Here is a 24,530-nt window from a genome sequence, read left to right on the forward strand (position 1 = left end):
TACCATGTCTACAAAAAATAAAAATTTAGCTGGGCATGGTGGCACACACCTGTGGTCCCAGCTACTTGAGAGGCAGAGATTGGAGGATCACCTGAGTCCAGGAGGCCGAGACCACAGTGAGCTCTGATTACACCATTGCACTCCAGCCTGGACAACAGAGTAAGACAGTGGCTCTAAAAAAAATTAATAAAAATAGAGCTGATGATGATACTGCTTCTATCAGGAACAAAATGACCTGACTTCATGAGTCAGTTTCATTATCACTAAGAACGGATCAACCATGTCTTCCTAATATGATATGATAGAAAGCAAGAACCTTATGGATAAATATTCTTCCGAAAAAGAAATGGATTTGCAATCTGATCAATACTCTAGTTCAGGGGCGGTAAACTTTTTCTGTAAAGGGCCAGATCATTTTGGTTTTGCGGACCAAACTACAGTGTGTCATGATTATTCAATCTGCCAGTGTAGCAAGAAAGCAGACACAAACAATATGTAAACACACTGTGGCATTCAGGGGCTGTGCTCCAAGTAAGTTTTATGTATGGACCCCTGAAGTTTGAATTTTATATAACCCTTCCTTCCTTCCTCTTTCTTTCTCTTTCTTCTTTCTTTTGTTCTTTCTTTCTTTCTTTCTTTCTTTCTTTCTTTCTTTCTTTCTTTCTTTCTTTCTCTCTCTCTCTCTCTCTCCCCCCCCACTTTCTTTCATTCATTCTGATAGGGTCTCGCTCTGTCACCCAGGCTGGGGTACAGTGGCACAATCACCGCTCACTATAGCCTCTACCTCCAGGGCTCAAGTGGTCCTCCTGCCTCAGCCTCCCAAGGAGCTGGGATTACAGGCGTGAGTCACCACACTGAGCTAATTTTTAAATTTTTTGTAGAGACAAGGTCTTGCCATATTGTCCAGGTTGGTCTTGAACTCCTAACCTCAAGCAACCCTCCCGCTTCAGCCTCCCAAAGTACTGGGATTGCCAGTGCGAGCTGCCACACACCCAGCCTTGAATTTCATAAAATTTTCATGTGTCACAAAATATTCTTCTTTTGGTTTCTTCAACCATTGGGAAAAAATGTAATAAAGTATTCTTAGCTAGCATGCAAAAATAGGTGGTGGAATATTAGCATGCTAAGAGTGATGTCGCCCAAAATAGCAGAGTAGGGAACTCCAGGGCTCCATTCCTTCACAAAAGCAACTATTGAGCTGGCAAAACTGACAAAAATCAACTTTTGCAGAACTCTGGAATCCAGTCAAAAGCTTACAACCATCCAAGAGATGGTGAAGAAAGAAGCTGCTGTACTTCAGCAAGAGAGTGTCGTGGCGTGTTTAAGGGCCTGCCTACCATCCCCCACGCCACAGATCCACAGCAGCCATGAACATCTTAAAAGCAGCAAGAGGGAAGTGACAGATCACGACAAAAGAGGAAGCAGGGAGCAAAGGCCTTTCCACGAGGCCTTTCCTTCTCGACCTTCGTGAGGCTTGGAAGGGCAGGAAGGCAGGGAGAGAGGGGAAGAGCCTGACCCACCCCAAAGGCAGTCCATGCTCACCCTCACAGATGCGTGTGTGCTCACTGAGGTGGTAGCCAGGTGGGCACTCACACTGGAAACTGCCAAAGGTGTTGGCACAGTCACCCCCCTGACACAGCCCTGGTAGCTCTTGGCACTCGTCGATGTCTGTCAGGAAGTAAGGAAGCCTTGCTTGGGAGCTAAACACGTGCAGAGGACTTAGGGGGCACCCACACCATGCTCTTGGATGTCCAGGTCCCTCTCGAGGATCCCCAAGAGCTGTCCCATGGCTGATAGACATTTGAAGGGTCTATCTTGATGGCTGGACATAGACTCTCTTGAGTTAATGTTACCCTAAATTCAACTCCATTCCCTTCATCTGTTAGTCCATTCTCCCATCCACCACATAGTTTTCTCTAGATAGAGGAATAGATAGCCTTACTCCCCCAGATAGAGGATAGTCTTCTCCAACCTCGTCACTCCCTATGGAAAGGGTGGATGGGAGGATGAATGAGTGGATGGATGCATGGACATGAAAACAGTGGATGGGTAAATAAGCAAGTGGTTAATGAATGAGATGATGAGTGGATGGATAGGAAGGTAGATGGATAGGTGAGTAGATAGATAAATGGGTGAATGAGTGGATAAGTGGATGGATGGATAAATGGAGGATGGGGATGAATGGATGAATAGATGGGGGATGGAAGATGGATGGAAGGGTGGATGAATGGAGGCAATAAAAAGGGAGTAGGGGGCCGGGCGCTGTGGCTCAAGCCTCTAATCCCAGCACTTTGGGAGGCCGAGGCGGGTGGATCACGAGGTCAACAGATCGAGACCATCCTGGTCAACATGGTGAAACCCCGTCTCTACTAAAAATACGAAAAATTAGCTGGGCATGGTGGCGCATGCCTGTAATCCCAGTTACTCAGGAGGCTGAGACAGGAGAATTGTCTGAACCCAGGAGGCGGAGGTTGCGGTGAGCCGACATTGCGCCATTGCACTCCAGCCTGGGTAACAAGAGCGAAACACCGTCTCAAAGAAAAAAAAAAAAAGGGAGTAAGGAATGGGTGGATGGGAGATGTGTGGATGAATGAATGGAAGGATGGATGGATGGATTGAGGATGGATGGGTAAATGGGGGATAGATGGATGGGTGAATAGATGGATAAAAGAATGAGAGATAGATGGGTGGGAGATGGATGGAAGAATGGGAAATAGGTTAAGGATGGACAGATGGTGGCTAGATGAAGAACGGGGAATGGATGGATACAAGAATAGCAGAGGGATGATTGGGGGATGGATGAATGGGTGGATGGAGCATGGTTGGATGGAAGGATGGAGGGATGGATGAATGGAAGGATGGTTGAATGAGCAAAGGATAGTTGGATGGAAGTTTAGAAGAAAGGACAGATGAATGGGAAGATGGAGGATGGTTGGGTGGAAGGATGAGTGGATGGAAGGATAAATAGACAGAAGGATGGGGATAGACAGAAAGATGGAGAATTGATGAAGGGTGGGGGATAAATGGGTGAATGGATGGATAGAAGGATAGGAGAGGAATGAGTGGGGGATGGATGAATGGTAGATGGAGAATGGTTGGATGGGTGGAAGGATGATAGATAAAAGGATGGGCAGAAGGATAGATGAGTGGATGGATGGATGGATGGAAGAATGGGTGGATGGAAGAATGAATGGACAGAAGAATGGGGGATGAAGCAAGAATGGGGGATAGACAAAGGATGGGGGATGAATGGGCAAATAGGTGGATGGATAGAAGGATAGGAGAGGGATGAGTGGGGGTTGAATGAGTGGGCAGATGGAGGATGGTTGGGTAGAAGAATGGAAGGAATGATGGATGAATGGGTACATGAAGGATGGCTGGATGGAAGGATGGATGGAAGAATGAGCAGAAGGATAGATGGATGGATGGAAGCATGGATGGATGGATGAATGGGTGGAAGGATGGATGAATGGGTGGAAGGATGGATGGATGAATGGGTGGAAGGATGGATGGGTGGAAGGATGGATGGGTGGAAGGATGGATGGAAGGATGGATGGGTGGAAGGATGGATGGACAAAAGAATGGAGGATGGATGGAATAATGGGGGACAGATGAAAGGATCAGTAAACCAACAAGTGGAAGAAATGGCTGAAAGAATAGATAAAAAATTCAACACAAACTAAAAGCATACTGTGGTCCTGCTGCCCAGCCTCCAAGTGGGAAGATCTGCCCCATCCCAGGACAAAACTGCTCAACTCTGCACTTTGGTGAGGTGGAGATGAGAGAAAAGTCAGTCTCTAGGCAGACAGATGGGTGGACGGTCTGCCAGGAACTCACCTTCCAGAATTACAGTGATGGGGTTAGGCCGGAAACCCTCACCACCTGGGCACAGGGTTCTGTACTCAGCTGTAAGGGAAACAGGCTCCTGTGAGGTGGGGTATTTGGGCAAAGCTTAGGAGAAACAGGGGACAACAGCAGGAAGCCTAAAAAGGACAAGAGTGGGCCCTCATCCTTCTACTGTACTAACTTCATTCCCATATCTCTAGCCTCTTAGGGCCAAGAGACTTTGGCCAGTCCTGGCACTGCTTGTGTGTGTGTGTGTGTGTGTGTGTGTGTGCGCGCGTGCGTGTGCATGTGTGTGTGCATGCATGTGTGTGTATAAATGTGGGTTCCCATTCAACATGTGAGCAGATGAGTCACGTGGCAGTGGCTGGGGATAGGAAGGAGAGAAGATGATTCCTTCTGCTCCAAAACCGTATCCTAGTGTAACTGCAAGTTTCCCCCAGGCAAGGAAGACCCTGGACATACACACACACACACACACACACACACACACACCTGAATAGATGGGCAGGTACCTCCCTGTTTCATACATGAGGACTTTGCACATACTGTTCTCACTGCATTGCACATCATTCCCCCTACTCTGCCAGGAAAACTACTACTCATCCTTCAAAACCTCACACAAGCCTCCTCCCCTGGAAAGCCTTCCCTTACCCTCTTCTCTACCGCTTTCTCCTGAGCTACGGCTATGCCTCAAAAAAACCCTTAAGACAGCTCTACTCTCATAGTCCTGAAACTAGTGGTTGAAGGCTGAGGGAGAAGCAGTGTGCAGAGGCTGTGGCTCATCCTTCTCTGAGTCACCAGCCCCCAGCAGATGACACAGAGGAATTCTCAATGTTTGTTGACTGACTGAGTGATCAAGTTACTATAAACACAGATAATTTACAGAAAGCAACCTTGGAGAGAGGCCCAGCCAATGAACTACCAAGAGTACCCTGTGTGACCCAAGATGAGCCCCTTTCCTTCCCCAGTTCTCAGTTTTCCTGTCACCTAAGGGCCCCCCTCATTTAGCAGAGATGACCCCCTAAGCTCCCAGGTCTCGGTGGCTCAGGTTACGGTGCTCACTGGTGTTGGTCACAGGGCACAGCTCACAGGGGTTGCCCCAGGCCTGGCCCAGGGAGCAACAGCAGGAAGCCCGGGAGACACCAACTCCGATCTCAGCACTGCAGGAAATGCCGCCATCCCCTCGGTCATGCGTCTCCAGGAAACAGTTTCCGACCCGAGTGTCTGAACAGGCCGAAGAAGGGGATGGTTAGCAGGTGTCAAGGGGAAAGCTGTATATGTGTGTGTGCATGTATATGTCTGTTTCAACAGGTGACAAGGACAACCACTCTTGCTGGATACCAGCAGACGTCCCGTTTGTCAGGAGCAGGTAGATTTGAACACATTGACATCCGAGTTAACTCAGAGGGCAGTCCCACCCACCTCCGCTGACCCTAGAACCCTGATCTGGAGCTGAGCATGGACTCACCCACACAGCCCACTCCGCTGGGGTTCAGCTCAAAATCCTGGGGGCAGCTGCAGAGGTAGCTGCCGGGGGAGTTAATGCACACGCCATTGATGCAGTTCACTGGGTCTGCACATTCGTTGATGTCTGTGGGGAGGAGGCGAGGTCCTCGGCAGGAAGCCCTCCCTTGGCCCCCTTCCCTCCTGGCTTCATCCCAGGAAACTGTAGCCTTTGCTCAAGGTCAACTTCTGGGCACTAGATTGTGGGACAATGTCATGTCCTTTCCTAAGAAGAAACCTAAAGGGACAGGAGCCTCCAGTCTGTCCTGTCCCCTCCAACCCCATTCCCTCTCCTGCACTGTTCTGCTTGGCAGTTTTGCTCATTGAACTCTACCTGCCCAGGGTTCCATATAGTCAACATATGAAAACTGTATCTATTTTATTTACTTCATTTATTGATGTTTAGAGACAGGGTCTTGCTGTGTTGCCCAGGCCAGACTGCAGTGGTACAGTCATGGCTCACTGCAGCCTCAAACTCCTGGGCTCAAGGGATTCTTCTGTCTCAGTCTTTGAAAGTAGCTGGGACTGCAGGTGTACCCCACAATGCCCAGCTAATTTTTTGTTTTTGTTTTTTAGAGGTCTCACTGTGTTGCTCAGGGTGGTCTCCAACTCCTGGCCTTGAGTGACCCTCCCACCTTAGCCTCCCAAAGTGCTGAGATTATGAGCATGAGACACCACACCCAGCCAAAACCCATGTACTGAAAATACTTTCAAACCATGAGTTAGCAAACTCCAAGCTATAGGCCAAATCTGGTCTACCACCTGTTTGTGTCAATAAAGTTCTATTGTTACAGGGGTCACATTCATTCATTTACGTATTGCCTGTGGTTGCTTTTGAGCTACAATGGCAGGGTTAAATCATTATGACAGAGACTGACCATGTGGTCTGCAAAGCCAAAAATATTTACCATCTGCCCATTTATAAAACACACAGAGGTGGGGGACCCTTTTGGCATCTAGGGTGGAGTGGCCACTTTAATCACTGAACTTACTCAGCAGGGGAACAGGAAGAGGAAACCATGGGGACATCAGGCAAGTGCCCCTCCCGGCCCCCACCACCCCCACCAAGACTCGGCCGGGGGGGATGCTTGAGAAGAGATCTGAGCACAGTGAGGGAGCGAGCCATGTCCCCTGTCCCAACTCCTGGTCTCTCCTCTCCCCTCCCAGCCCAGATGACCTCACACCTGTGCAGTTGCTACCCCCTCGGTCCAGTTCGTAACCACCATCGCAGTTGCAGCGGAACATTCCAGGCAGGTTCTCACAGCTCCCGAACACACAGAGGTTTCCTTGCACACACTCGTCCACATCTGCAGGGACCCTGGGTCAGCTTGCCCCACCCAGAGTCTGCGGCAGGGACCCACCCGCTCTGTCCTCTGCCCTGCTGGGCCCAGTCTCACCCTGGCAGGCCCGGTGATCCTCGGTGGGGTGGAAGCCCATCTCACATTCGCAGCGGTACCCACCAGGCACATTGAGGCACTGTCCATTGTCACAGAGGTCCACATTCTCTGCACATTCGTCCCTGTCTGAGGGGTCCCAAGATGCAGAGGGCTGGAGGCTGGTGGGCCAGCACCCACTCAGGGTGGGCAGGAGGCTTCAGTCACTGGAACACTTTGCTGTTACCCAGAGTCCCAGGCAAGTAGTTCTGGGGACTCAATCCCTGACTCGGGGGTGGGAGGCAGGTAGGGAAGGGAGAGGTGGTTTGGGCCCTTGGGCTCCAGAGGGGACCCAGTCACTCTGGATCCAGGGAGGAAGGCAGCCAGAAAGTAAGTGTCCCGTGTATTTAAGTATTCAAGGGAGCCATGGGCAGGCAGCAGCACCCCCTGGGCTGAGGACACAGCCTCTCTAGCACCCATGGAGCGGTGAGTGAGTCAGAAGGAGTCAGGAGGTCGAGTCATGGTGCCATGGCAGGCACCATGAATTGAGCCTCTGTGGCTGTCCCTCTGGGGCTCCTGTCCTCCCACACCTCCAGTCTCACCTTCGCAGGAGAAACCATCTCCAGCAAAGCCCTGGCGACAGGTGCAGCGGTAGGAGCCGGGGACATTTTGACAGTTGCCTCTCGGGCTGCACCGGTGCTCCCAGGAGACACATTCATCCAGGTCTGCAGGAGATGGAGCCCAGACCATTCACCCCATAGTATGTGCATTGGGTGGGGGCAGAAGGGAGAAGGACCCTCCAAAGCTCCAACCCTGACTCCCCCCACTGCAGACACCCCGGACCTCACCCCTTGCCCCCCACCTACCTCTTCTGCTTTGCCCTGACTCCTTGACCCCAGGTACTCACCATGACATTCGAAGCCATCCCCCACCCAGCCTGGCAGGCACCTGCAGCTGAAACTCCCCGGGATGTTGAGACAGGAGGCGTGGCTGTCACAGTTGTGCCCTCCAACCTCGCATTCATCCACATCTAAAGGGAGAGGAGGCACAGTGGTGAGACCCAGTCACAGGAGCAAAGAATCGGTACATTAGCAGCTGAAAGGGCAGGGACTCTTCTACTCTAGGGGAGAGCTGGCCCAGAAAGCCTCCTCCCACCCACCTGGGGAGCTTCCATCTTTACCCAGAGCCCAGAGAAAGACCCCCAAACCTGACAGGCATGACTCCCAGCAACCCTCAGAAATGGTCTGAAATAGCAGCACGAGAGACTTGGGGTAGACATTAAGAGTGGCTGTCTGAATGAACACGCCCCCTTTCCAAGCCATGATTTCCCTGTGCACCAGCATTTCCAATCCAGGTCAATTCTGCGTCCCCTTTATAATCTCTGCCATGTTCAAACCTGGGTGAGCTACTGTCACTCAACGTTTCTTTAGCACACTTCTGTTTTCCCTGACATACACGTGTTTTAAAAGACAATTTTGGATCAACATAAACAACCTCTAAGAAGTCATGGGCTTAATGCTGTTATGTAACATTTGTTTCTAATACACACGAAAATAACCACGTAACTGGAGTGGATAGAATTATGTCCTTAAAAGGTATGTTCAAGTCCTAAACCCTGCAACCCGTGAATGTGACCTTATTTGGAAACAGGGTTTTTGTGGATGTCACTTAGTTAAGATGAGGTCATCCGGATTAGGGTAGGCTCTGATCCTGTGACTGGTGTTCTTCCCAGAAGGCTGTATAGCCAGATGCAATGGCTCACACCTGTAATCCCAGCTACTCGGGAGGCCGAGGTGGGAGGATCGCTTGAGGCAAGGAGTTTGAGACTCAGACTGGGCGACATAGTGAGACCTGTTTCTATAAAACCCCCTTTTTTTTTTTTTTTCCGAGGCATGGTTTCACTCTGTCACCCAGTCTGGAGTGCAGTGCAGTGGTACAATCATAGCTCACTGCAGCCTGGATCTCCTGATCTTAAGCAATCCTCCAGGCTCCACCTCCTGAGTTGCTAAGACTACAGGTGAGCACCACCACGCCTGGCTGATTTTTAAATATTTTTATTAGAGACAAGGTCCTGCTATGATGCGTAGGCTGGTCTCGAACTCCTGAGCTCAAGCAATCCTTCCACTTCAACCTCCCAAAATGTTGGCATTACAGAAATGAGTCACTATGACTGATCGACAAAAACTTTTTAAAAAATTAGTTCAGCATGGTGGCATGCACCTGTAGTCCCAGATACTCAGGAGGCTGAGGTGGGAGGATTGCTTGAACCCAGGAGCTTAAGGCTATGAACTAGTTCATGAGCTATGATCACACCACTGCACTCCAGCCTGGGCGACACAGCCAGAGTTCATCTTTAGAAATTAGATACTGCTGGGTGCAGTGACTCGTGCCTATAATCCTAACAAAATGGGAGGCTGAAAATTACTTGAGTCCAGGAGTTCAAGACCAACCCAGGCAAAAAAGTAAAACCTTATCTCTACCAAAAAAAAAAAAAAAATTAACTGGGCGTGGTGGCACATGTGGGAAGCTGAGGTGGGAGGATCACCTGAGCCTGGAGAGGCGGAGGCTGCAGTGAGCTATGATTGCATCACTGCACTCTAGCCTGGAAGACAAAGTGAGACACTGTCTCGATAAATGAATTTTAAAAAATGAAATAAATGTAAAAATATGAAAAATAAAAAAATAGATATACAGAGGGAAGGCCTCTGAAGATAGAGTTAGAGACTGGAACGACGCATCTACAAGCTGAGGAACGCCAAGGAGTGTGGAGCAGGCTCTCCCTCTGCACCCAAGAAGGCACTAACCCTGCAGACACTTGGATTTCAGACTTCCGGCTTCCAGAGCTGTGGCCTGAGCTGGAGTAAAGTGGCGCGATCTCGGTTCACTGCAACTTTTGCCTCCCAGGTTCAGGCAATTCTCCTGCCTCAGCCTCCCAAGTAGCTGAAACTACAGGTGTGCCCCACCACACCAGGTGAATTTTTTTGTATTCTTAGTAGAGACAGTGTATCACCATGTTGACCAGGCTGGTCTTGAACTCCTGACCTCAGGTGATCCACCCACCTCAGCCTTTCAAAGTGCTGAGATTACAGATGTGAGCCACCCTGCCCAGACTGATTTTCCAAATTTTTGGCTGGGTGCAGTGGCTCACACCTGTAATCCCAGCACTTTGAGAGGCCAAGGTGGACAGATCACTAGAGGTCGGGAGTTCGAGATCAGCCTGACCAATATGGAGAAACTCCGTCTCTACTAAAAATACAAAAAAATAAAATAAAATAAATTAGCTGGAGCTGGTGGCACATGCCTGTAATCTCAGCTACTCAGGAGGCTGAGGCTGGAGAATCGCTTGAACCCAGGAGGTGGAGGTTGTGGTGAACCACGATTGCACCACTGCACTCCAGCCTGGGCAACAAGAGTGAGACTCCATCTAAAAAAAAATTTTTTTTTAAATAGAGACGCGGTTGCTATCTCTATTAATGTTGCAATATGGCCGTATTGTGATGTATGTATCCATGTTGCCCGGGCTGGTCTCAAACCCATGGGCTCAAGCAATCCTCCCACCTTGGCCTCCCAAAGTGCTGGGATTACAGGTGTGAGCCACCTTGCCTAGTGGAGAATCAATTTATTTATTTTCTTTTGAGACAGGGTCTCACTCTGTCACCCAGGCTGGAGTGCAGTGGCACTATCTTGGCTCACTGCCACCTCCATCTCCCGGGTTCAAATGATTCTCCTGCTTTAAACCTGGGATTACAAATATATGCAACCATGTCCGGCTATTTTTTGTATTTTTAGTAGAGATGGGGTTTCACCATGTTGGCCAGGCTGGTCTTCAATTCCTGACCTCAGGTGATCCGCCTACCTCAGCCTCCCAAAGTGCTGGGATTACGGGCATGAGCTATACTGTCCCTGGCCTAGAGAATCAATTTCTAAGCCACCAATTGTGTGAGCATTTGTTATGGCAGGCACTATTCAAATGTTTAAGTGTTCATCCTTGCATCACATAAAAATTATCAGGCATTCACATTTCAGAAATGCCGCTGCAGACACTTGGGGCTTCCCCTGCTGAGCTGTTTAGGAGAACCCCAGGGCACTGTATAGGACTTTATAATCCCAGTTACTTGGGAGTCTGAGGCGGAGAATGGCTTGAACCCAGCAGGCAGAGGTTGCAGTGAGCTGAGATTGTGCCACTGTACTCCAGCCTGGGCAACAGAGTAAAGTTCTTGCTTTAACACAAAAAGCCATCCGTGGATATTTGCGAGAATGAATTCTGGCTGTGCTCTGCCCTGGGAGATGGAAACAGACCCCATGATTCTCAAAATAGCTCCATGGCATCCCCTCTGTCCGCATCACTGACCACCAGACCACTGACCACTCACCAGAGCAGCCCGTGGCCCCCTTCCTGACCGTGTAGCCCAGCTCACAGTGGCAGACAAAGGAGCCCTTCGTGTTCTTGCAGTCCCCGTGGAGGCAGATGTGAGGGTTCAGGTCACACTCATTCACATCTGTTGGGGAAGAGGGCATGAGGTCTGAGAACTGGGTATAGGGGTGATGGGAGAGGAAGTGGGTAAGGGTGGGAGGGAGAGCACCAGCATTCCTGACTGTCCCACCACAAGGGTCCTCTCTGCTAGGATTCTCTTTCTTTTCTCCAGGGGCTGGAAGCTCCCTCTGTGTCCACTGCTGGGCAGCTGGGAGTGTTCTGTGAGTGTTTCTCACTGCACAGTCCAAGGAAGACACCAGGTATGTGTTTCCAAAAGTATTTTATGGTCAAATACATTTAGAGAAGGCTGGGATAGACAAAGCTAACCAGCGTTTCCCCCTGCAGGACTTTTCAGAGCCTTTATGCCAATATGCACAGTGGATCTGCAACAGGGGCATGGAGCACACCACATACCCTAAATGCATTTGCTCACAAGGCCCATTACTGACGTGCTTGCTCTCCAAGACTCCTATAAGCTGGAACTCTCTAAGCTCTTTAAGCTTCACTGGGTTTCTTGGCAGGGAGTTACACTGTTACTTCCTGGAACTTCCACATGCTGGCCTGCCTCATCTTTGTCCTGATAAGGCACCCAGTACACATCTGCTCCCCAGGCCCCAGGATGACCTGTAGCCAGGTGAGGACAGCAATCGCCACCTTAGAGAACACAGTTCTGGCCGTGAGGACAGCAATCACCACCTTAGAGAACACAGTTCTGGCCGGGCATGGTGGCTCATGCCTGTAATCCTAGCACTTTGGGAGGCTGAGGCAGGTGGATCACTTGAGGTCAGGAGTTCGAGATCAGCCTGGCCAACATGGCAAAATGCTGTCTCTACTAAAAATACAAAAATTAGCCCGGTGTGGTGGTGTATGCCTGTAATCCCAGCTACCTGGGAGGCTAAGGCAGAGAATTTCTTGAATCCAGAGGCAGAGGATGAGGTGAGCTGAGATTGTGCCACGGCACTCTAGCCTGGGCGGCAGAGTGAGACTCTTTTCAAAAAAAAAAAGGGAACACAGTTCTGAGTTTCTTTCCCACCTTGTACACTGTCCTCTGCCAGAAACCCCTTTGTCTTTGGTGATCTTGAACAGGACACAATCCTCTGACAGGTGTTGGGTATGTAGTATTAAACAAATGTCATTACAAAGAGCAAGGTTTGGCGCATTCTGCTTCCGCTATGTAAATGAGATCTCATGGGCTTTGGAGAGCAGGCTTGGGGGACTGGAGGCTCCTAAATGGAACACAAAGCGCTGTTACAAAGCCTCATCTCCCTACCTGCAAATGGCAGGAGTGGGACCTGGCATCTCTCATGCCTATGTGCCACCTAATGGAAGACCTGGTGTGCAAATTTTGACACCGCCTCCTCCACCCCACCGACCCAGCTCCTCACCAACACACGTCCTCATGTCTGGAGTGGCCATGAAGCCATCATAGCACAGGCAGCGGTGACCCCCCAGCACATTGCTGCAGTGGCCTTGGTCACAAACGCCAGGGTTCTCGTCACACTCGTCCACGTCTGAGAGAGGAGGGTTGGGGACTGTGCTCAGCTTAGCCCTGATAGACCACCCAGTACACATCTGCTCCCCAGGCCCCAGGATGACCTGTAGCCAGGTGAGCACAGTGATGGTCACTCGAGTAGCCTGGGGGTGCTCAAGCAGTTCTGAGTCTCTTTTCCACCTTATTCACCCTCCTCTGCAAAAACCCCAGGGTTTCTCCCACAGTGGCAGCAGCCTGCCTAGGGCCAGGACCACAGGTCAGGCAAGGGGGATGCCTCAGGTCTGGCTGGCTTCACTATGCCCCTTACCTGTTTAAAAAAGTTTTAAATTGTTAGCCAATCAGGTTTTACTTTAGATTGTGAGGTCTGGCTCCAGCCAATGGAGATCAACACAGCAGTAATGACAACCCCAAATGCGTAAAAAATAAATACATCTGCTTTTCCTTTGTTCGTTGTAGGCTCGTGACAAAGTGACTAGCAAGAGCACCCTTCCTACAGTCCAGAAAGTAAAAACTGCTTGCTAAACAATCCTTTGCTTCAACCAGGTGCGGTGGCTCACACTTGTAATCCCAGCACTTTGGGAGGCCGAGGCGGGAGGATCACAAGGTCAGGCGTTTGAGACCAGCCTGACCAACATGGTGAAACCCCATCTCCACTAAAAATACAAAAGTTAGGTGGGTGTGGTGGCAGACACCTGTAATCCCAGCTACTGAGGAGGCTGAAGCAGGAGAATCGCTTAAACCCTGGAGGTATAGGTTGCAGTGAGCCAAGATGGCGCCACTGCACTCCCACCTGGGCAACAGAACAAGACTCCATCTCCAAGAGAAACTAAAATCCTTTGTCTCAGTACTATTTTTCTTTGCAACACCAAGCATCTGTTTCTGACAACTATGCTGGGCTAGGCTCTGGGCCAATGTACAGCCGGGCTGAGCCCTCCTCCTCACCCCCCACGCCAGGCAGTGAGAAGAGGCTGTGCCCACCTACCTGCACATGCCCTTCCATTGGGCATCAGCGAGTAGCCCTGCCCACAGCTGCACCTGTAGCTGCCCTCAGTGTTGATACAGTGCATGTCACACCCACCATTCTGGACCTGGCACTCGTTGATGTCTGCAGGATGTAGGGCAGACAGGGGCTGGGGTTGGGGGAAGGGGGTCCAGCATGGGGTGGAGGCTAGTTTGGGGGCGGGAGCAGAGTGGAGTTGAGGTGAGGGTGGGAGGGGCTGCTGCTATGGCTGGGGCTGAGTTGGTGACCAGGGGCCAGCAGGTGGGCACAGTCTCACCCACACAGCCCTGGCGGTCAGGTGTGCCCTGGAAGCCGGCATGGCAGGAGCACTGGAAGGCACCGATGACATTGACACACTGGCCGTGGGGACACAGGTCATCCTTCAGGGAACACTCGTCGATGTCTGTGGGGGATTGCGGGTGAAAAACAGGCCTGTACGCTATCTGCCATCTGTGGGACCATGAGACACACTGGGGCACGCACGCTTGCTAAGGAGCTCACACTGCTGGCATTGGCACAGCCCCAAGTGTGCCTGTCCAGTCACATTCACTCACATGCAAACACACTCACCCTCATATAAACACAGACACCCAGACACACACCCATGTGACTGCTAACACAGACTCACAAACACACCTTTGCACCCACTCGTGTGAACACACTCGCCCTTGACTCGACACACACATGCACACTCAGATACACACTCACACTCAGGTGCACACTCCTACATTCACAACACACCTTACATCCACTTGCACACAAACACACTCACCCTTTATAAACACAAACACCCAGATACACACCCCATGTGCTCACAGACTCACAAACACATCTTTGCACCCACTCACGTGTGAACACACCCTCATATAAGTGTATTTATAGCCAAATAGTAGATGCATTCATAGCCAAATACACACTCAAACCCTCTTGTGTGTTCACACAGATGCACAGACACACACTTACATCAACTCACATGCAAACACTCCCCCTTGTACACAGACACCCAGATACACACCCCATGTGCCTGCTTACACACTCACAAACACACCTTTTGCACCCACTCACATGTGAATCCACTCGCCCTTGACAGACACACACACACTCAGATACACAGTACATTCACACAGACTCACCCACACTTGCCCTTGACACACACACACACTCAGATACACACACTCAGGTGCACACTCCTAAATTCACAACACACCTTACATTCACTTGCACACAAATACACTCACCTGTGTGTAAATATGCATAAACACCCAGGGGCACACACACCTATATGCACATACACTCATGTGCACACACAAACACAAACACATGCACACTCACACAGATACACACATAAACCCTCAAACATACCTGTCCTTGTGCAAACACACATCCATAGCCAGACACCCACATCCACAGGTATACCCACACAGACCCACTCACAAACACATCCTCACACCCATACACAAACACACCTTCTTTGTATAAACATGCATTTGCATCCAATTACAAATCACATGCTCTTGCACACACACACAAGACTTACATACAAACACACCCACTCAGAAATTAGCCAGGCATGGTGGTGCATGCCTGACGTCCCACCTGCTGGGAGGCTGAGGTAGGAGGATCACCTGAGTCCAGGAGGTCGAGGCTGCAGTGAGCTGTGATCGTGCCACTGCACTCCAGCCTGGACAAAAGTGAAATCCTGTCTCAAGCAAAACAAAGGAAAACAAACTAAAACACAACCATGCACATGCAAACACACTTGCCCTTGGTAGATGCATTCATAGCCAAATACACACTCAAACTCTCTTGTATGTTCACACAGATGCACATACACACACTCACATCTACTCACATGCAAACACTCCCCCTTGTACAGACACACACAGTCATACAAATGCACAAATGCTTGCCCTTATACAGGCACTCACACATGTGTGTGCTCCTCTGGACACACAAACACACTCCCAACATCTTGTATATAAACCCATTTACACATACAGGTACACACTGACACACACTTGCACACTCACACACAGGTATGGCCTCAGAGAGACATACATATGCCCGCCCTCTCACTCATCCAGCCCACATTCACCAAAGGCCCACTCACTTTCACACACCCAGATGCACACTCACCCTCACAGGTGGTGCCCTCAGCTGTCAGCTCATGCCCAGGGGGACACTGGCACTTATAACTCCCATCCATGTTGGTGCAGGTGCCTCCCCGGCAGAGCAGCGGGTCCCTTGCACACTCATCCACATCTGAAGGTTTGTGTGGAAAGAGAGAGCAGGTGTGAAGGTGCTGACACTGGGAGGTAGTGATGAGCCTCATGCTGGCTTCTCCCCACCACCTCTCCATCCCCCTTCACCCCAGCGGGAGCCAGCAGAGCCTGGAGGCTCCTGGCTGGGATGACCCAAGGGAATGGGGTCTGCACCAGGAGCAGAGACCAGCCAGATGGGGAGGGAGGCTGAGAGTCTCAGAACAAAGGCCATGAAACTGACCCTTTTGGGGCCACCGGGAAAGGCACTAAGAAGCCCTCCTCCATGCCCTGCAGAACACAGCAGAGAGCTGAGGCCCAGTTACACCAGGATTCAGGGAGGGGAGCAGGCAGCCTCGCCATGGCCTCATCACTCTTCAGCCACACAGGCGTCCTTTCATCCCTCAGACCCACCCCAGGGCCTTTGCACATGCTGTGCTGTTTTCCATTGTCTTCACCCTGTTCACCCCCATTCTTTTTTTTTTTTTTTTTTTGAGACGGAGTTTCGCTCTTGTTACCCAGGCTGGAGTGCAATGGGGCGATCTCGGCTCACTGCAGCCTCCACCTCCTGGGTTCAAACTATCCTCCCACCTCAGCCTTCAGAGTTCTGGGACTACAGGCAGGCATCACTGCACCCAGCTAATTTGCAGCTCCTCCCTCCTTCCGCCCCCTCTATCCACATCCATACAGCACCGCTGTCCACATCCTCCCTCTCCTCAATGCCCCCCCTGCCTGGGGTGCCCACCACACCCCTGCCTTGCAGTCACCGACCCAGGCACTCCTTCATCATCATGAAGCCGCTCTTGTAGCCGGGAAAACAACTGCACTCAAAGCTGCCCGGGGTGTTGACACAGGTGCCCTGGCCACAGAGGTCAGGGGAGATGCGACACTCGTCGATATCTGTGGGGAGAGGGGGCAGAGGCTGGAGGGGCTGTGTGTGCTGGATCAGGAGGCACAAGGCAGGGGGGGGGTCCCTGTCCTTTGATGGGGGTGTGGGCTAGATGAAGCCTGTCTGCCGACATAGGAGGCACAGGCCAAGAGGGGAGGGGTCCCTGGATGCAGACAAGTTGGGGCACCAGATGGAGCTATCAGATCTGTAGCTATGACAGGCGGAACAGAAGCCCCCAAAGGAGCAGAGGAAATCCCTAACTCAACATGACAAGGGCAGGTAGTTTTCTCACAGCCCGGAGCTCTCTATTTTCTTTATTTTGGCGGTAGATTTGTTTATTTTATTTTTGTTTGTTTATTTATTTTTTTTTAAGAGAGAGAGTCTTATTCTGTCCTCCAGGCTAGAGTGCAGTGATGCAATCTCGGCTCACTGCAATCTCCACCTCCCAGGCTCAAGCGATTCTCCTGCCTCAGCCCCCTGAGTAGCTGGGATTACAGGCATGTGTCACATGTCTGGCTAATTCTTGTATTTTTAGTAGAGATTGGGTTTCACCATGTTGGCCAGGCTGGTCTCAAATCCCTGACCTCAAGTGATCCTTGCCCTCCCAAAGTGTTGGGATTACAGGCATGAGCCACCACACCCAGCCTTTATTTTTATTTTATTTTATTTTTTTTTGAGGCAGAGTCTTGTTCCGTCACCTGGGCTGGAGTGCAACAGTGTGATCTCGGCTCACTGCAACCTCTGCCTCCTGGGTTCAAGCAATTCTCCCACCTCAGCCTCCCTAGTAGCTGGGATTACAGGCACACATTGCCATGCCAGGCTAATTTTGTATTTTTAGTAAAGATGGGGTTTCACCATGTTGGCCAGGCTGGTCTTGAACTCCTGACCTCAAGCAATCCACCTGCCTCAGCCTCCCAAAGCGCTGTGATTAAAAGATGTGAGTTACTGTGCCCAGCCTGTTTTGTTTTTTTAGAGGCAGAGACTTGTTCTATCACCCAGGCTGGAGTGCAGTGGTGCGATGTCAACTCACTGCAGCCTCAACCTCCTGGGAGCTCAAGGGACCCTTCTGCCTCAGCCTCTAGAGTAGCTGGAACTACAGTTAGTGCCGTAATAATTTTTTATTTTTTGCAGAGATGGAGGTCTCACTGTGTTGCCCAGGCTAATCTTGAACTCTTGGGCTCAAGCTGTCTTCCACCTTGGCCTCCAAAAGTGCCAGGATTATAGGCATGAGCCACCATGTTGGCCCTGGAGGTCTCTAAAGGTCACCTTTGTCAGCCCCTTCTTTCATATTTTATTTTTGAGACAATCTCATTCTGTCACCCAGGCTGGAGTGCAATGTTGCGATCTCAGCTCACTGCAACCTCTGCCTCCTGGGTTCAAGTGATTCTCATGCCTCAGCCTCCTGAGTAGCTGGGACTACAGGCACCCGCCACCACATTTGGCTAATTTTTGTACTTTATGTAGAGACAAGGTCGACCATGTTGGCTAGGTTGGGCTCAAACTCCTGACCTCAAGTGATCCATCCGCCTCAGCCTCCCAAAGTGCTGGGATTACAGGTATGAGCCATCGTGCCCGGCCCACCCCCTTCTTTTATAGTCGGGTTCTCTGCAGCCCAGCAAGGGCAATGACATGCGCTAGGTCACATAGCACAGAGGTAGATACAAGAAGTGCCTGAAGAACTGGCATTGTCTCTATGTCTTATTGAAGGCCCCTATCCTTGCTAAGGATCACTCCCTCTCCAAGAGGCAGGGGTGGCACCTACCTGTGCAGTTCCATTCCTGGGCATCCAGGGCGAAGCCCCCGGAACAGGTGCAGTGGAAGCTGCCCACCGTGTTTCGGCAGGTACCGTGTGTGCAGAGGCCAGGGAATGCCTTGCATTCATTCACATCTGAAGTACAGGGCCATCAAATGTCACCAAACCACCCTGATGTCCCCAGGCTCAGGAGCCATACACCAAGCCCTCCCTGGGTGTTTAGTGCCCGGCCCTGCCCACATCCCCTTTTCCCAGACACACCTCTCGACTCCAGGCTTCTGCCTGTGCCATGCCCCTCCCCATTCTTCTGGGGGCCCGTCCCCTTCCCCAACCGCACCTTTATAGAAAGGTCGACCCGATAGGAAGTCCCGGCTGGCAAAGCCCTGCCCCCGTGGGCACAGGCTGGTGAACTCCAGGGACTCGGGATCCGGGCAGGCCTCACACTCAGCTCCCCACGCAGCCCCGATGGAGCAGCAGCAGACATCCATCCGGTACTTGCCAGGCAGGGCGGCCCCACACTCATCCTCATCCCATTGCAGGAAACACTGTTCCAATCTCATGTCTGCACAGGGGAACGGTCACCAGGTCCCCACCCCTGCCAACCTGTGCCTGCTGCGAGACAGGTGTGCCACTCACTTGCTCTCAATCGGAAGCTTTCTCCCAATGTAGTCAGGTTGAGGGGCAGAGTGAAAAGGGGTGACTTTCTCTGGAGGTGGCAGGCACTATTCTAAGCCCCTCTATCCATTTTTTTAAAATGATTGATTGATTTTTTTTGAGACATCTGTCAAAAACAAAACAGATAGTCTCGCTCTGTTGCCCAGGCTGGAGTGCAGTGGTGAAATCTTGGCTCACTGCAGCCTCCACCTCCCAGGTTCAAGCAGTTCTCCCACCTCAGCCTCCCGAGGAGCTGGGATTACAGGCATCTGCCACCATACCTGGCTAACTTTTTTGTATTTTTAGTAGAGACAGGGTTTCACCATGTTGGCCAGGCTGATCTCAAATGCCTGAGCTCAAGTGATCCACCTGCTTTGGCTTCCCGCAGTGCTGGGATTACAGGTGTGAGCCACCGTGCCTGTTTTTTGTTTGTTTGTTTGTTTGTTTGTTTGTTTTGTTTTGTTTTTGACAGTTTCACTCTTGTCACCCAGGCCGGAGTGCAGGCTCGAGTGCAATGACACGATCTCAGCTCACTGCAACTTCTGCCTCCCATTCAAGCGATTCTCCCACCTCAGCCTCCCGAGTAACTCGGATTACAGGCACCTGCCATCATGCCTGGCTAATTTTTGTATTTTTGTAGAGATGGGGTCTCACCATGTTGGCCGGGCTGGTCTTGAACTCCTCAGGTGATCTGCTCTCCTCGGCCTCCCAAAGTTTTGGGATTCCAGGTGTGTGCCACTGTGCCTGGCCACTAGGGATTTTTAGGGCTGTGAAACTACCGTGTATGACACTACGTGGTGAACATATGTCATTATACATTTGTCCAAACTCATAGAATGTCCAACACACCAAGGGTAAACCCTAAAGTGCTCTATGGACTTAAGAGATGATAACGATGTGTCCATGTGGTTTCATTCATTGTAGCAAACGCACCTTTCACTCCAGTGCAGCTGTGATACTGGGGGAGGCTGTTCGTGCGTGGAGGGCAGTGCTATGTGGAGCATCTCTGTACTTTCTGCTCAAATTTGCTGTGAACCTAAAACTGCCCTCAAAGGTCAAGTCTGGCTATAATCCCAGCACTCAGGGGGGCTATGGTGGGGAGTCTGAGACCAGCTTGGACAAGATAGGGAGACCCTGTCTCTACAAAAAAAAAAATTACAAATAAATAAATAAATTAGCTGGGTGTGGTGGTGCATACCTGTAGTCCCAGCTGCTCAGGAAATCAAGGTACAAAAATCACTTGCACCCCAGGAAGTAGAAGTTGTAGTGAGATGAGACTGTACCCCTGCGCTCCAGCGTGGGTGACGGAGTGAGACCCTGTCTCAAGAAAAAAAAAAACCCCACCCAAATGTCTTTCATGATGTGTTAGCCAGAGGTGGAGGATCTCAAATGATGCCTTAAATCTCTCCTGTTCTTTGAGTCGCTGAGAGTGGAGGGAATGAAGCAAGGGTGGACGCCCCGTGTTCGGAGCTTGCCTGGACTCACCCATGCACAGCCGGCCCGAGGCGTCCAGCATCAGGCCTTCGGGACACTCGCAGCGGAAAGACCCAGCAGTGTTGATGCAACGTCCGTTGGGACAGACCCCCGGGAAAGACTCACACTCGTTCACATCTGGGCAGTGGAAGGCAAGGAGGAGGGGAAGCTTGAGGGTCCAGGGATGGGCAGGGTGCTGGCTGGCCATTCCCTGGGGTCTCAAGTTGTCCTTGGGGAGGAAGGAAGGGGACCGGGGGCCTGGGGACTCTCAAGAAGGCCTGGGTCCAGGGAGGGAGAACATCTGTCCCCATCTCAAGACTCCAGGGCAGGGCTGGAGGTAGCACCCGTGACGTGAGCTTGCTTGTGTGAGGGTTCTGGAGTAGGGGGTGAGCTGGACATGGGCAGGGAGTTACCATCACAGGTAGCACCCGTCATCCGGGCAAAGCCCCGGGCACAGGCAGGGTCTGCAATTGAGAGAACAGGAATGAAGAAAGGAGTCACTCTTTCATGCCAGCCCCATGGGGGACCCACTGCCCCATTCAGGGCTTTACCCATGGGGGCCTGGGCAGGCACCGTGGCCACGCCAGGGAGGCCTCGAGGAGAGTGTTACCAATCTCGCAGCGTTCGCAGGGGCTCCCCCAGGCTGCCCCGAGGGTGGCACAGCACTCGGACCGCAGGGTGGCTCCCTGAAGGTTCACCTCACAGCGGCTCTCCTGGATCTTCAGCCAGCAGGTGCCCTTGGTGCTGTCTGGGGAGAAAAGGCGGGTCACCTGTCTTACCAGCTGGGCCTACACCTGCACCCTGACTCACAGACGCCCAGCCTCTTGAATGCCGTCGGGCTCCGGGGCCACTCACCTAGGCAGATGGTACCAGAGGGGCCCAGCCGGCTGCCAGGGGCACATCTGCAGGTGTAGGAGCCAGCCACATTCTGACAGATGCCATTCACACAGGGGCTAGACAGGCACTCGTCGATGTCTGTAGGGACAGCCCCCACCAGGTCCTGAGCAGCAGGAGGAGCCGGACCTGGCCAGGACCCCTCCTCCCCAAGGGGCTGCTGCACCCGGTGGCACGGGGTGCACCCAGATGCACAAGTGTGCAGAGGGCACTGGAATCAAATGTGCATGCAAGGACATGTGTGTGCTGCGCTTTGTGTTTTGCGCTGTAAGAGACAGGAAATGCCAAACTGTTTTCTCTTTTTTTTCTTGAGAGTCTTGCTTTATCGCCCCAGGTTGGAGTGCAGTGGCACCATCCTGGCTCACTGCAACCTCTGCCTCCCAGGTTCAAGCGATTCTCATGCCTCAGCCTCCCAAGTGGCTGGGATTATAGGCATGTGCCACAATGACCAGCTAATATTAAAAAAATTTTTTTTCTGAGACGTAGTTTCACTCTTGTTTGCCCAGGCTGGAGTTCAATGGTGCAATCTTGGCTTATTGCAGCCTCCGCCTCCTGGGTTCAAGTGAATCTCCTGCCTCAGCCTCTGGAGTAGCTGGGATTACAGGCATACACCACCACACCTAGCTAATTTTTTGTATTTTGAGACAGGGTTTCTCCATGTTGGTGAGGCTGGTCTTGAACTCCCAACCTCAGGTGATCCGCCCATCTCAGCCTCCCAAAGTGCTGGGATTACAGGCATGAGCCACCACACCAGCCTTTTGTGTGTGTGTGTGTGTGCGTGTGTGTGTGTGTGTGTGTGTGTTTATTAGAGACGGGGTTTCACAATGTTGGCCAGACTGGTCTCAAATTCCCAACCTCAGGTGATCCTCCCGCCTCGGCCTCCCAAATTGCTGGGATTATAGGTGTGAGCCACTGCACCTGGCCCAAACCATTTTCTTACTCTCACCTTCAACACAACACAGAACACATCAGTGACCAGATGTGGGTTTGTTTGTTTTTTTCCAAGCTGCCTAATTCTCTGACATCAGCAGGGTATCCTATAATTCAATTCTGGCGCTATCTGCCTGGAGTTAAAATCTGACCCCATGGGTTGAGGGCTCAGTCCCACAGGACTGTCATTCACTTCAGATGCCAATTGCAAATCCAGGCCTCCAGAATTTCTGATAAAGCGGCTCACAGGTCTCGGGAAAATACTTAACTTTCATTTACTAGTTTATCATAAAGAATATTATAGGCTGCGCATGGTGGCTCACGCCTGTAATCCCAGCACTTTGGGAGGCTGAGGCAGGTGGATCATTGAGGTCAGAAGTTCAAGACCAGCCTGGCCAACATGGCGAAACACCATGTTTTAATTTTCTGTTAAAAATACAAATTAGGCCAGGTCCGGTGGCTCATGCCTGTAATCTTAGCACTTTGGGAGGCCAAGGCAGGCGGATCACGAGGTCAGGCGAACCTTTATTAAAAATACAAAAAATTAGCTGGGCATTGTGGCAGGCACCTGTAATCCCAGCTACTCAGGAGGCTGAGGCAGGAGAACCGCTTAAACCTGGGAGGTGGAGGTTGCAGTGAGCTGAGATTTCATCATTGCACTCCAGCATGGGTGATAGAGCGAGACTCTATCTCAAAAAAATGAAATAATAAAGGATATTAAGGATATTACAAATGATGGAAGAGATGCGTGGTGCAGAGTATCTGGGACGAGACGTGGAACTTCTGTGCCTTGTCCAGGCATGCCGCCCTGCCAGCACACAGATGTGTCCATCCACCTGAAAGCTCTCCAAACTCTGTAGCTAGAGTAGCAGGACTTCCTGGGATGTGTGTACAAATGTGTACCCTTGAGTGTGTACAACCGTGTGTGACTGGGGAGTGCAAGTGTGGGAAATGTGAGAATGAGTGTATGAGCCAGGTGTGGTGACTCGAGCTTGTAACTCCAGTACTTTGGGAGGCCAAGGCAGGTGGATCACTTGAGGTCAGGAGTTCGAGACCAGCCTGGCCAACATGGTGAAACCCCATCTCTACTAAAAATACAAAAATTAACCAGGTGTGGTGGTGCACATCTGTAGTCCCAGATACTTGGGCAACTGAGGCAGGAGAATTGCTTGAGGTGGAGGTTGCAGCAAGCCAGCATTGTGCCATTGCATTCCATCCTGGGTGACAGATCAAGACTGTCTCAAAAAAAAATGAGTGTGTATGTAAATGTGAGTATATGTGTGTCTTTGAGTGTGTGTGTGAATGTGTGTGGATATAGGTACGTATGCAAGTGTCTATGGGTACGCATGTCTGGTGCACATGCGCACAGCATGTCTGAATGTATGTCTGTGTATGCAGCATGTCAGCGTGTCTGGTGTATGTGTGCATGATGCATGCGACGTGCATGTCTGAATGTGGATGTGTGCATGATGTTTCTGAGTGTGTGCCTGTGTGTCTTGTGTAGCTGCCACATGCAGCATGGGTGCATGTGTGTGTGTCCACACTGCACGCAGCATGCATGCTGAGTATGTGTGTGCATGGCTCTGTGTCCACACCTCATGCAGCATGTGTATCTGAGCGTGTGCATATATGTGTGTGTGCACACTACAGAAAGCATGTGTGTATGTGAATAGAGGTAACATGTAAGCATCTTTGAGCATGTACATGCCTATGTGTCTGTGTGCACACACCACATGCCGAGTGTGTCAAGGTGTGTGTGCAGATCCATGTGAGCTGGGACCCTGTACCTTCGCAGGTCTTCGTGTCCTGCCAGAAGCTGAAGCCCTGGGGGCAGGAGCAGCTGTAGCTGCCAGGGCTGTTCTGGCACCACCCGTTGTCACACAGGAGGCTGTTGAGGGCACACTCATCCAGGTCTGCTGGGTGCAGGTGGGAGAGAGGGGTGAGGGGTCTGCAGCAGGAGAGGCTGCCCACACATTCCCTGCCAGGTGCCA

At 51.3% G+C, this 24,530-nt stretch overlaps 1 protein-coding gene across 1 annotated transcript in view; it reads right to left on the reverse strand.

Moving 5' to 3' along the window:
- Window positions 1-24,530, reverse strand: part of FBN3 (fibrillin 3) — an 87,861-nt gene that overhangs the window by 41,261 nt on the left and 22,070 nt on the right. Inside the window, exons 18-38 of the mRNA XM_035285142.3 lie at window positions 24,327-24,452; window positions 21,571-21,690; window positions 21,326-21,463; window positions 21,129-21,179; window positions 20,728-20,853; window positions 18,926-19,150; window positions 18,598-18,723; window positions 16,718-16,846; window positions 15,825-15,950; window positions 13,966-14,091; window positions 13,671-13,793; window positions 12,582-12,707; window positions 11,096-11,221; window positions 7,630-7,752; window positions 7,325-7,447; window positions 6,747-6,872; window positions 6,534-6,656; window positions 5,315-5,437; window positions 4,909-5,070; window positions 3,838-3,906; window positions 1,543-1,668 (exon numbers count right to left, since the gene is read on the reverse strand). Of these exons, the coding sequence (XP_035141033.3) occupies window positions 1,543-1,668; window positions 3,838-3,906; window positions 4,909-5,070; window positions 5,315-5,437; window positions 6,534-6,656; window positions 6,747-6,872; window positions 7,325-7,447; window positions 7,630-7,752; window positions 11,096-11,221; window positions 12,582-12,707; window positions 13,671-13,793; window positions 13,966-14,091; window positions 15,825-15,950; window positions 16,718-16,846; window positions 18,598-18,723; window positions 18,926-19,150; window positions 20,728-20,853; window positions 21,129-21,179; window positions 21,326-21,463; window positions 21,571-21,690; window positions 24,327-24,452 (2,643 nt within the window). The remainder of the gene's footprint in view (window positions 1-1,542; window positions 1,669-3,837; window positions 3,907-4,908; window positions 5,071-5,314; window positions 5,438-6,533; window positions 6,657-6,746; window positions 6,873-7,324; window positions 7,448-7,629; window positions 7,753-11,095; window positions 11,222-12,581; window positions 12,708-13,670; window positions 13,794-13,965; window positions 14,092-15,824; window positions 15,951-16,717; window positions 16,847-18,597; window positions 18,724-18,925; window positions 19,151-20,727; window positions 20,854-21,128; window positions 21,180-21,325; window positions 21,464-21,570; window positions 21,691-24,326; window positions 24,453-24,530) is intronic.

The sequence above is a fragment of the Callithrix jacchus genome, chromosome 22 (assembly GCF_049354715.1).
Source record: "Callithrix jacchus isolate 240 chromosome 22, calJac240_pri, whole genome shotgun sequence".
Taxonomy (NCBI): domain Eukaryota; kingdom Metazoa; phylum Chordata; class Mammalia; order Primates; family Cebidae; genus Callithrix; species Callithrix jacchus.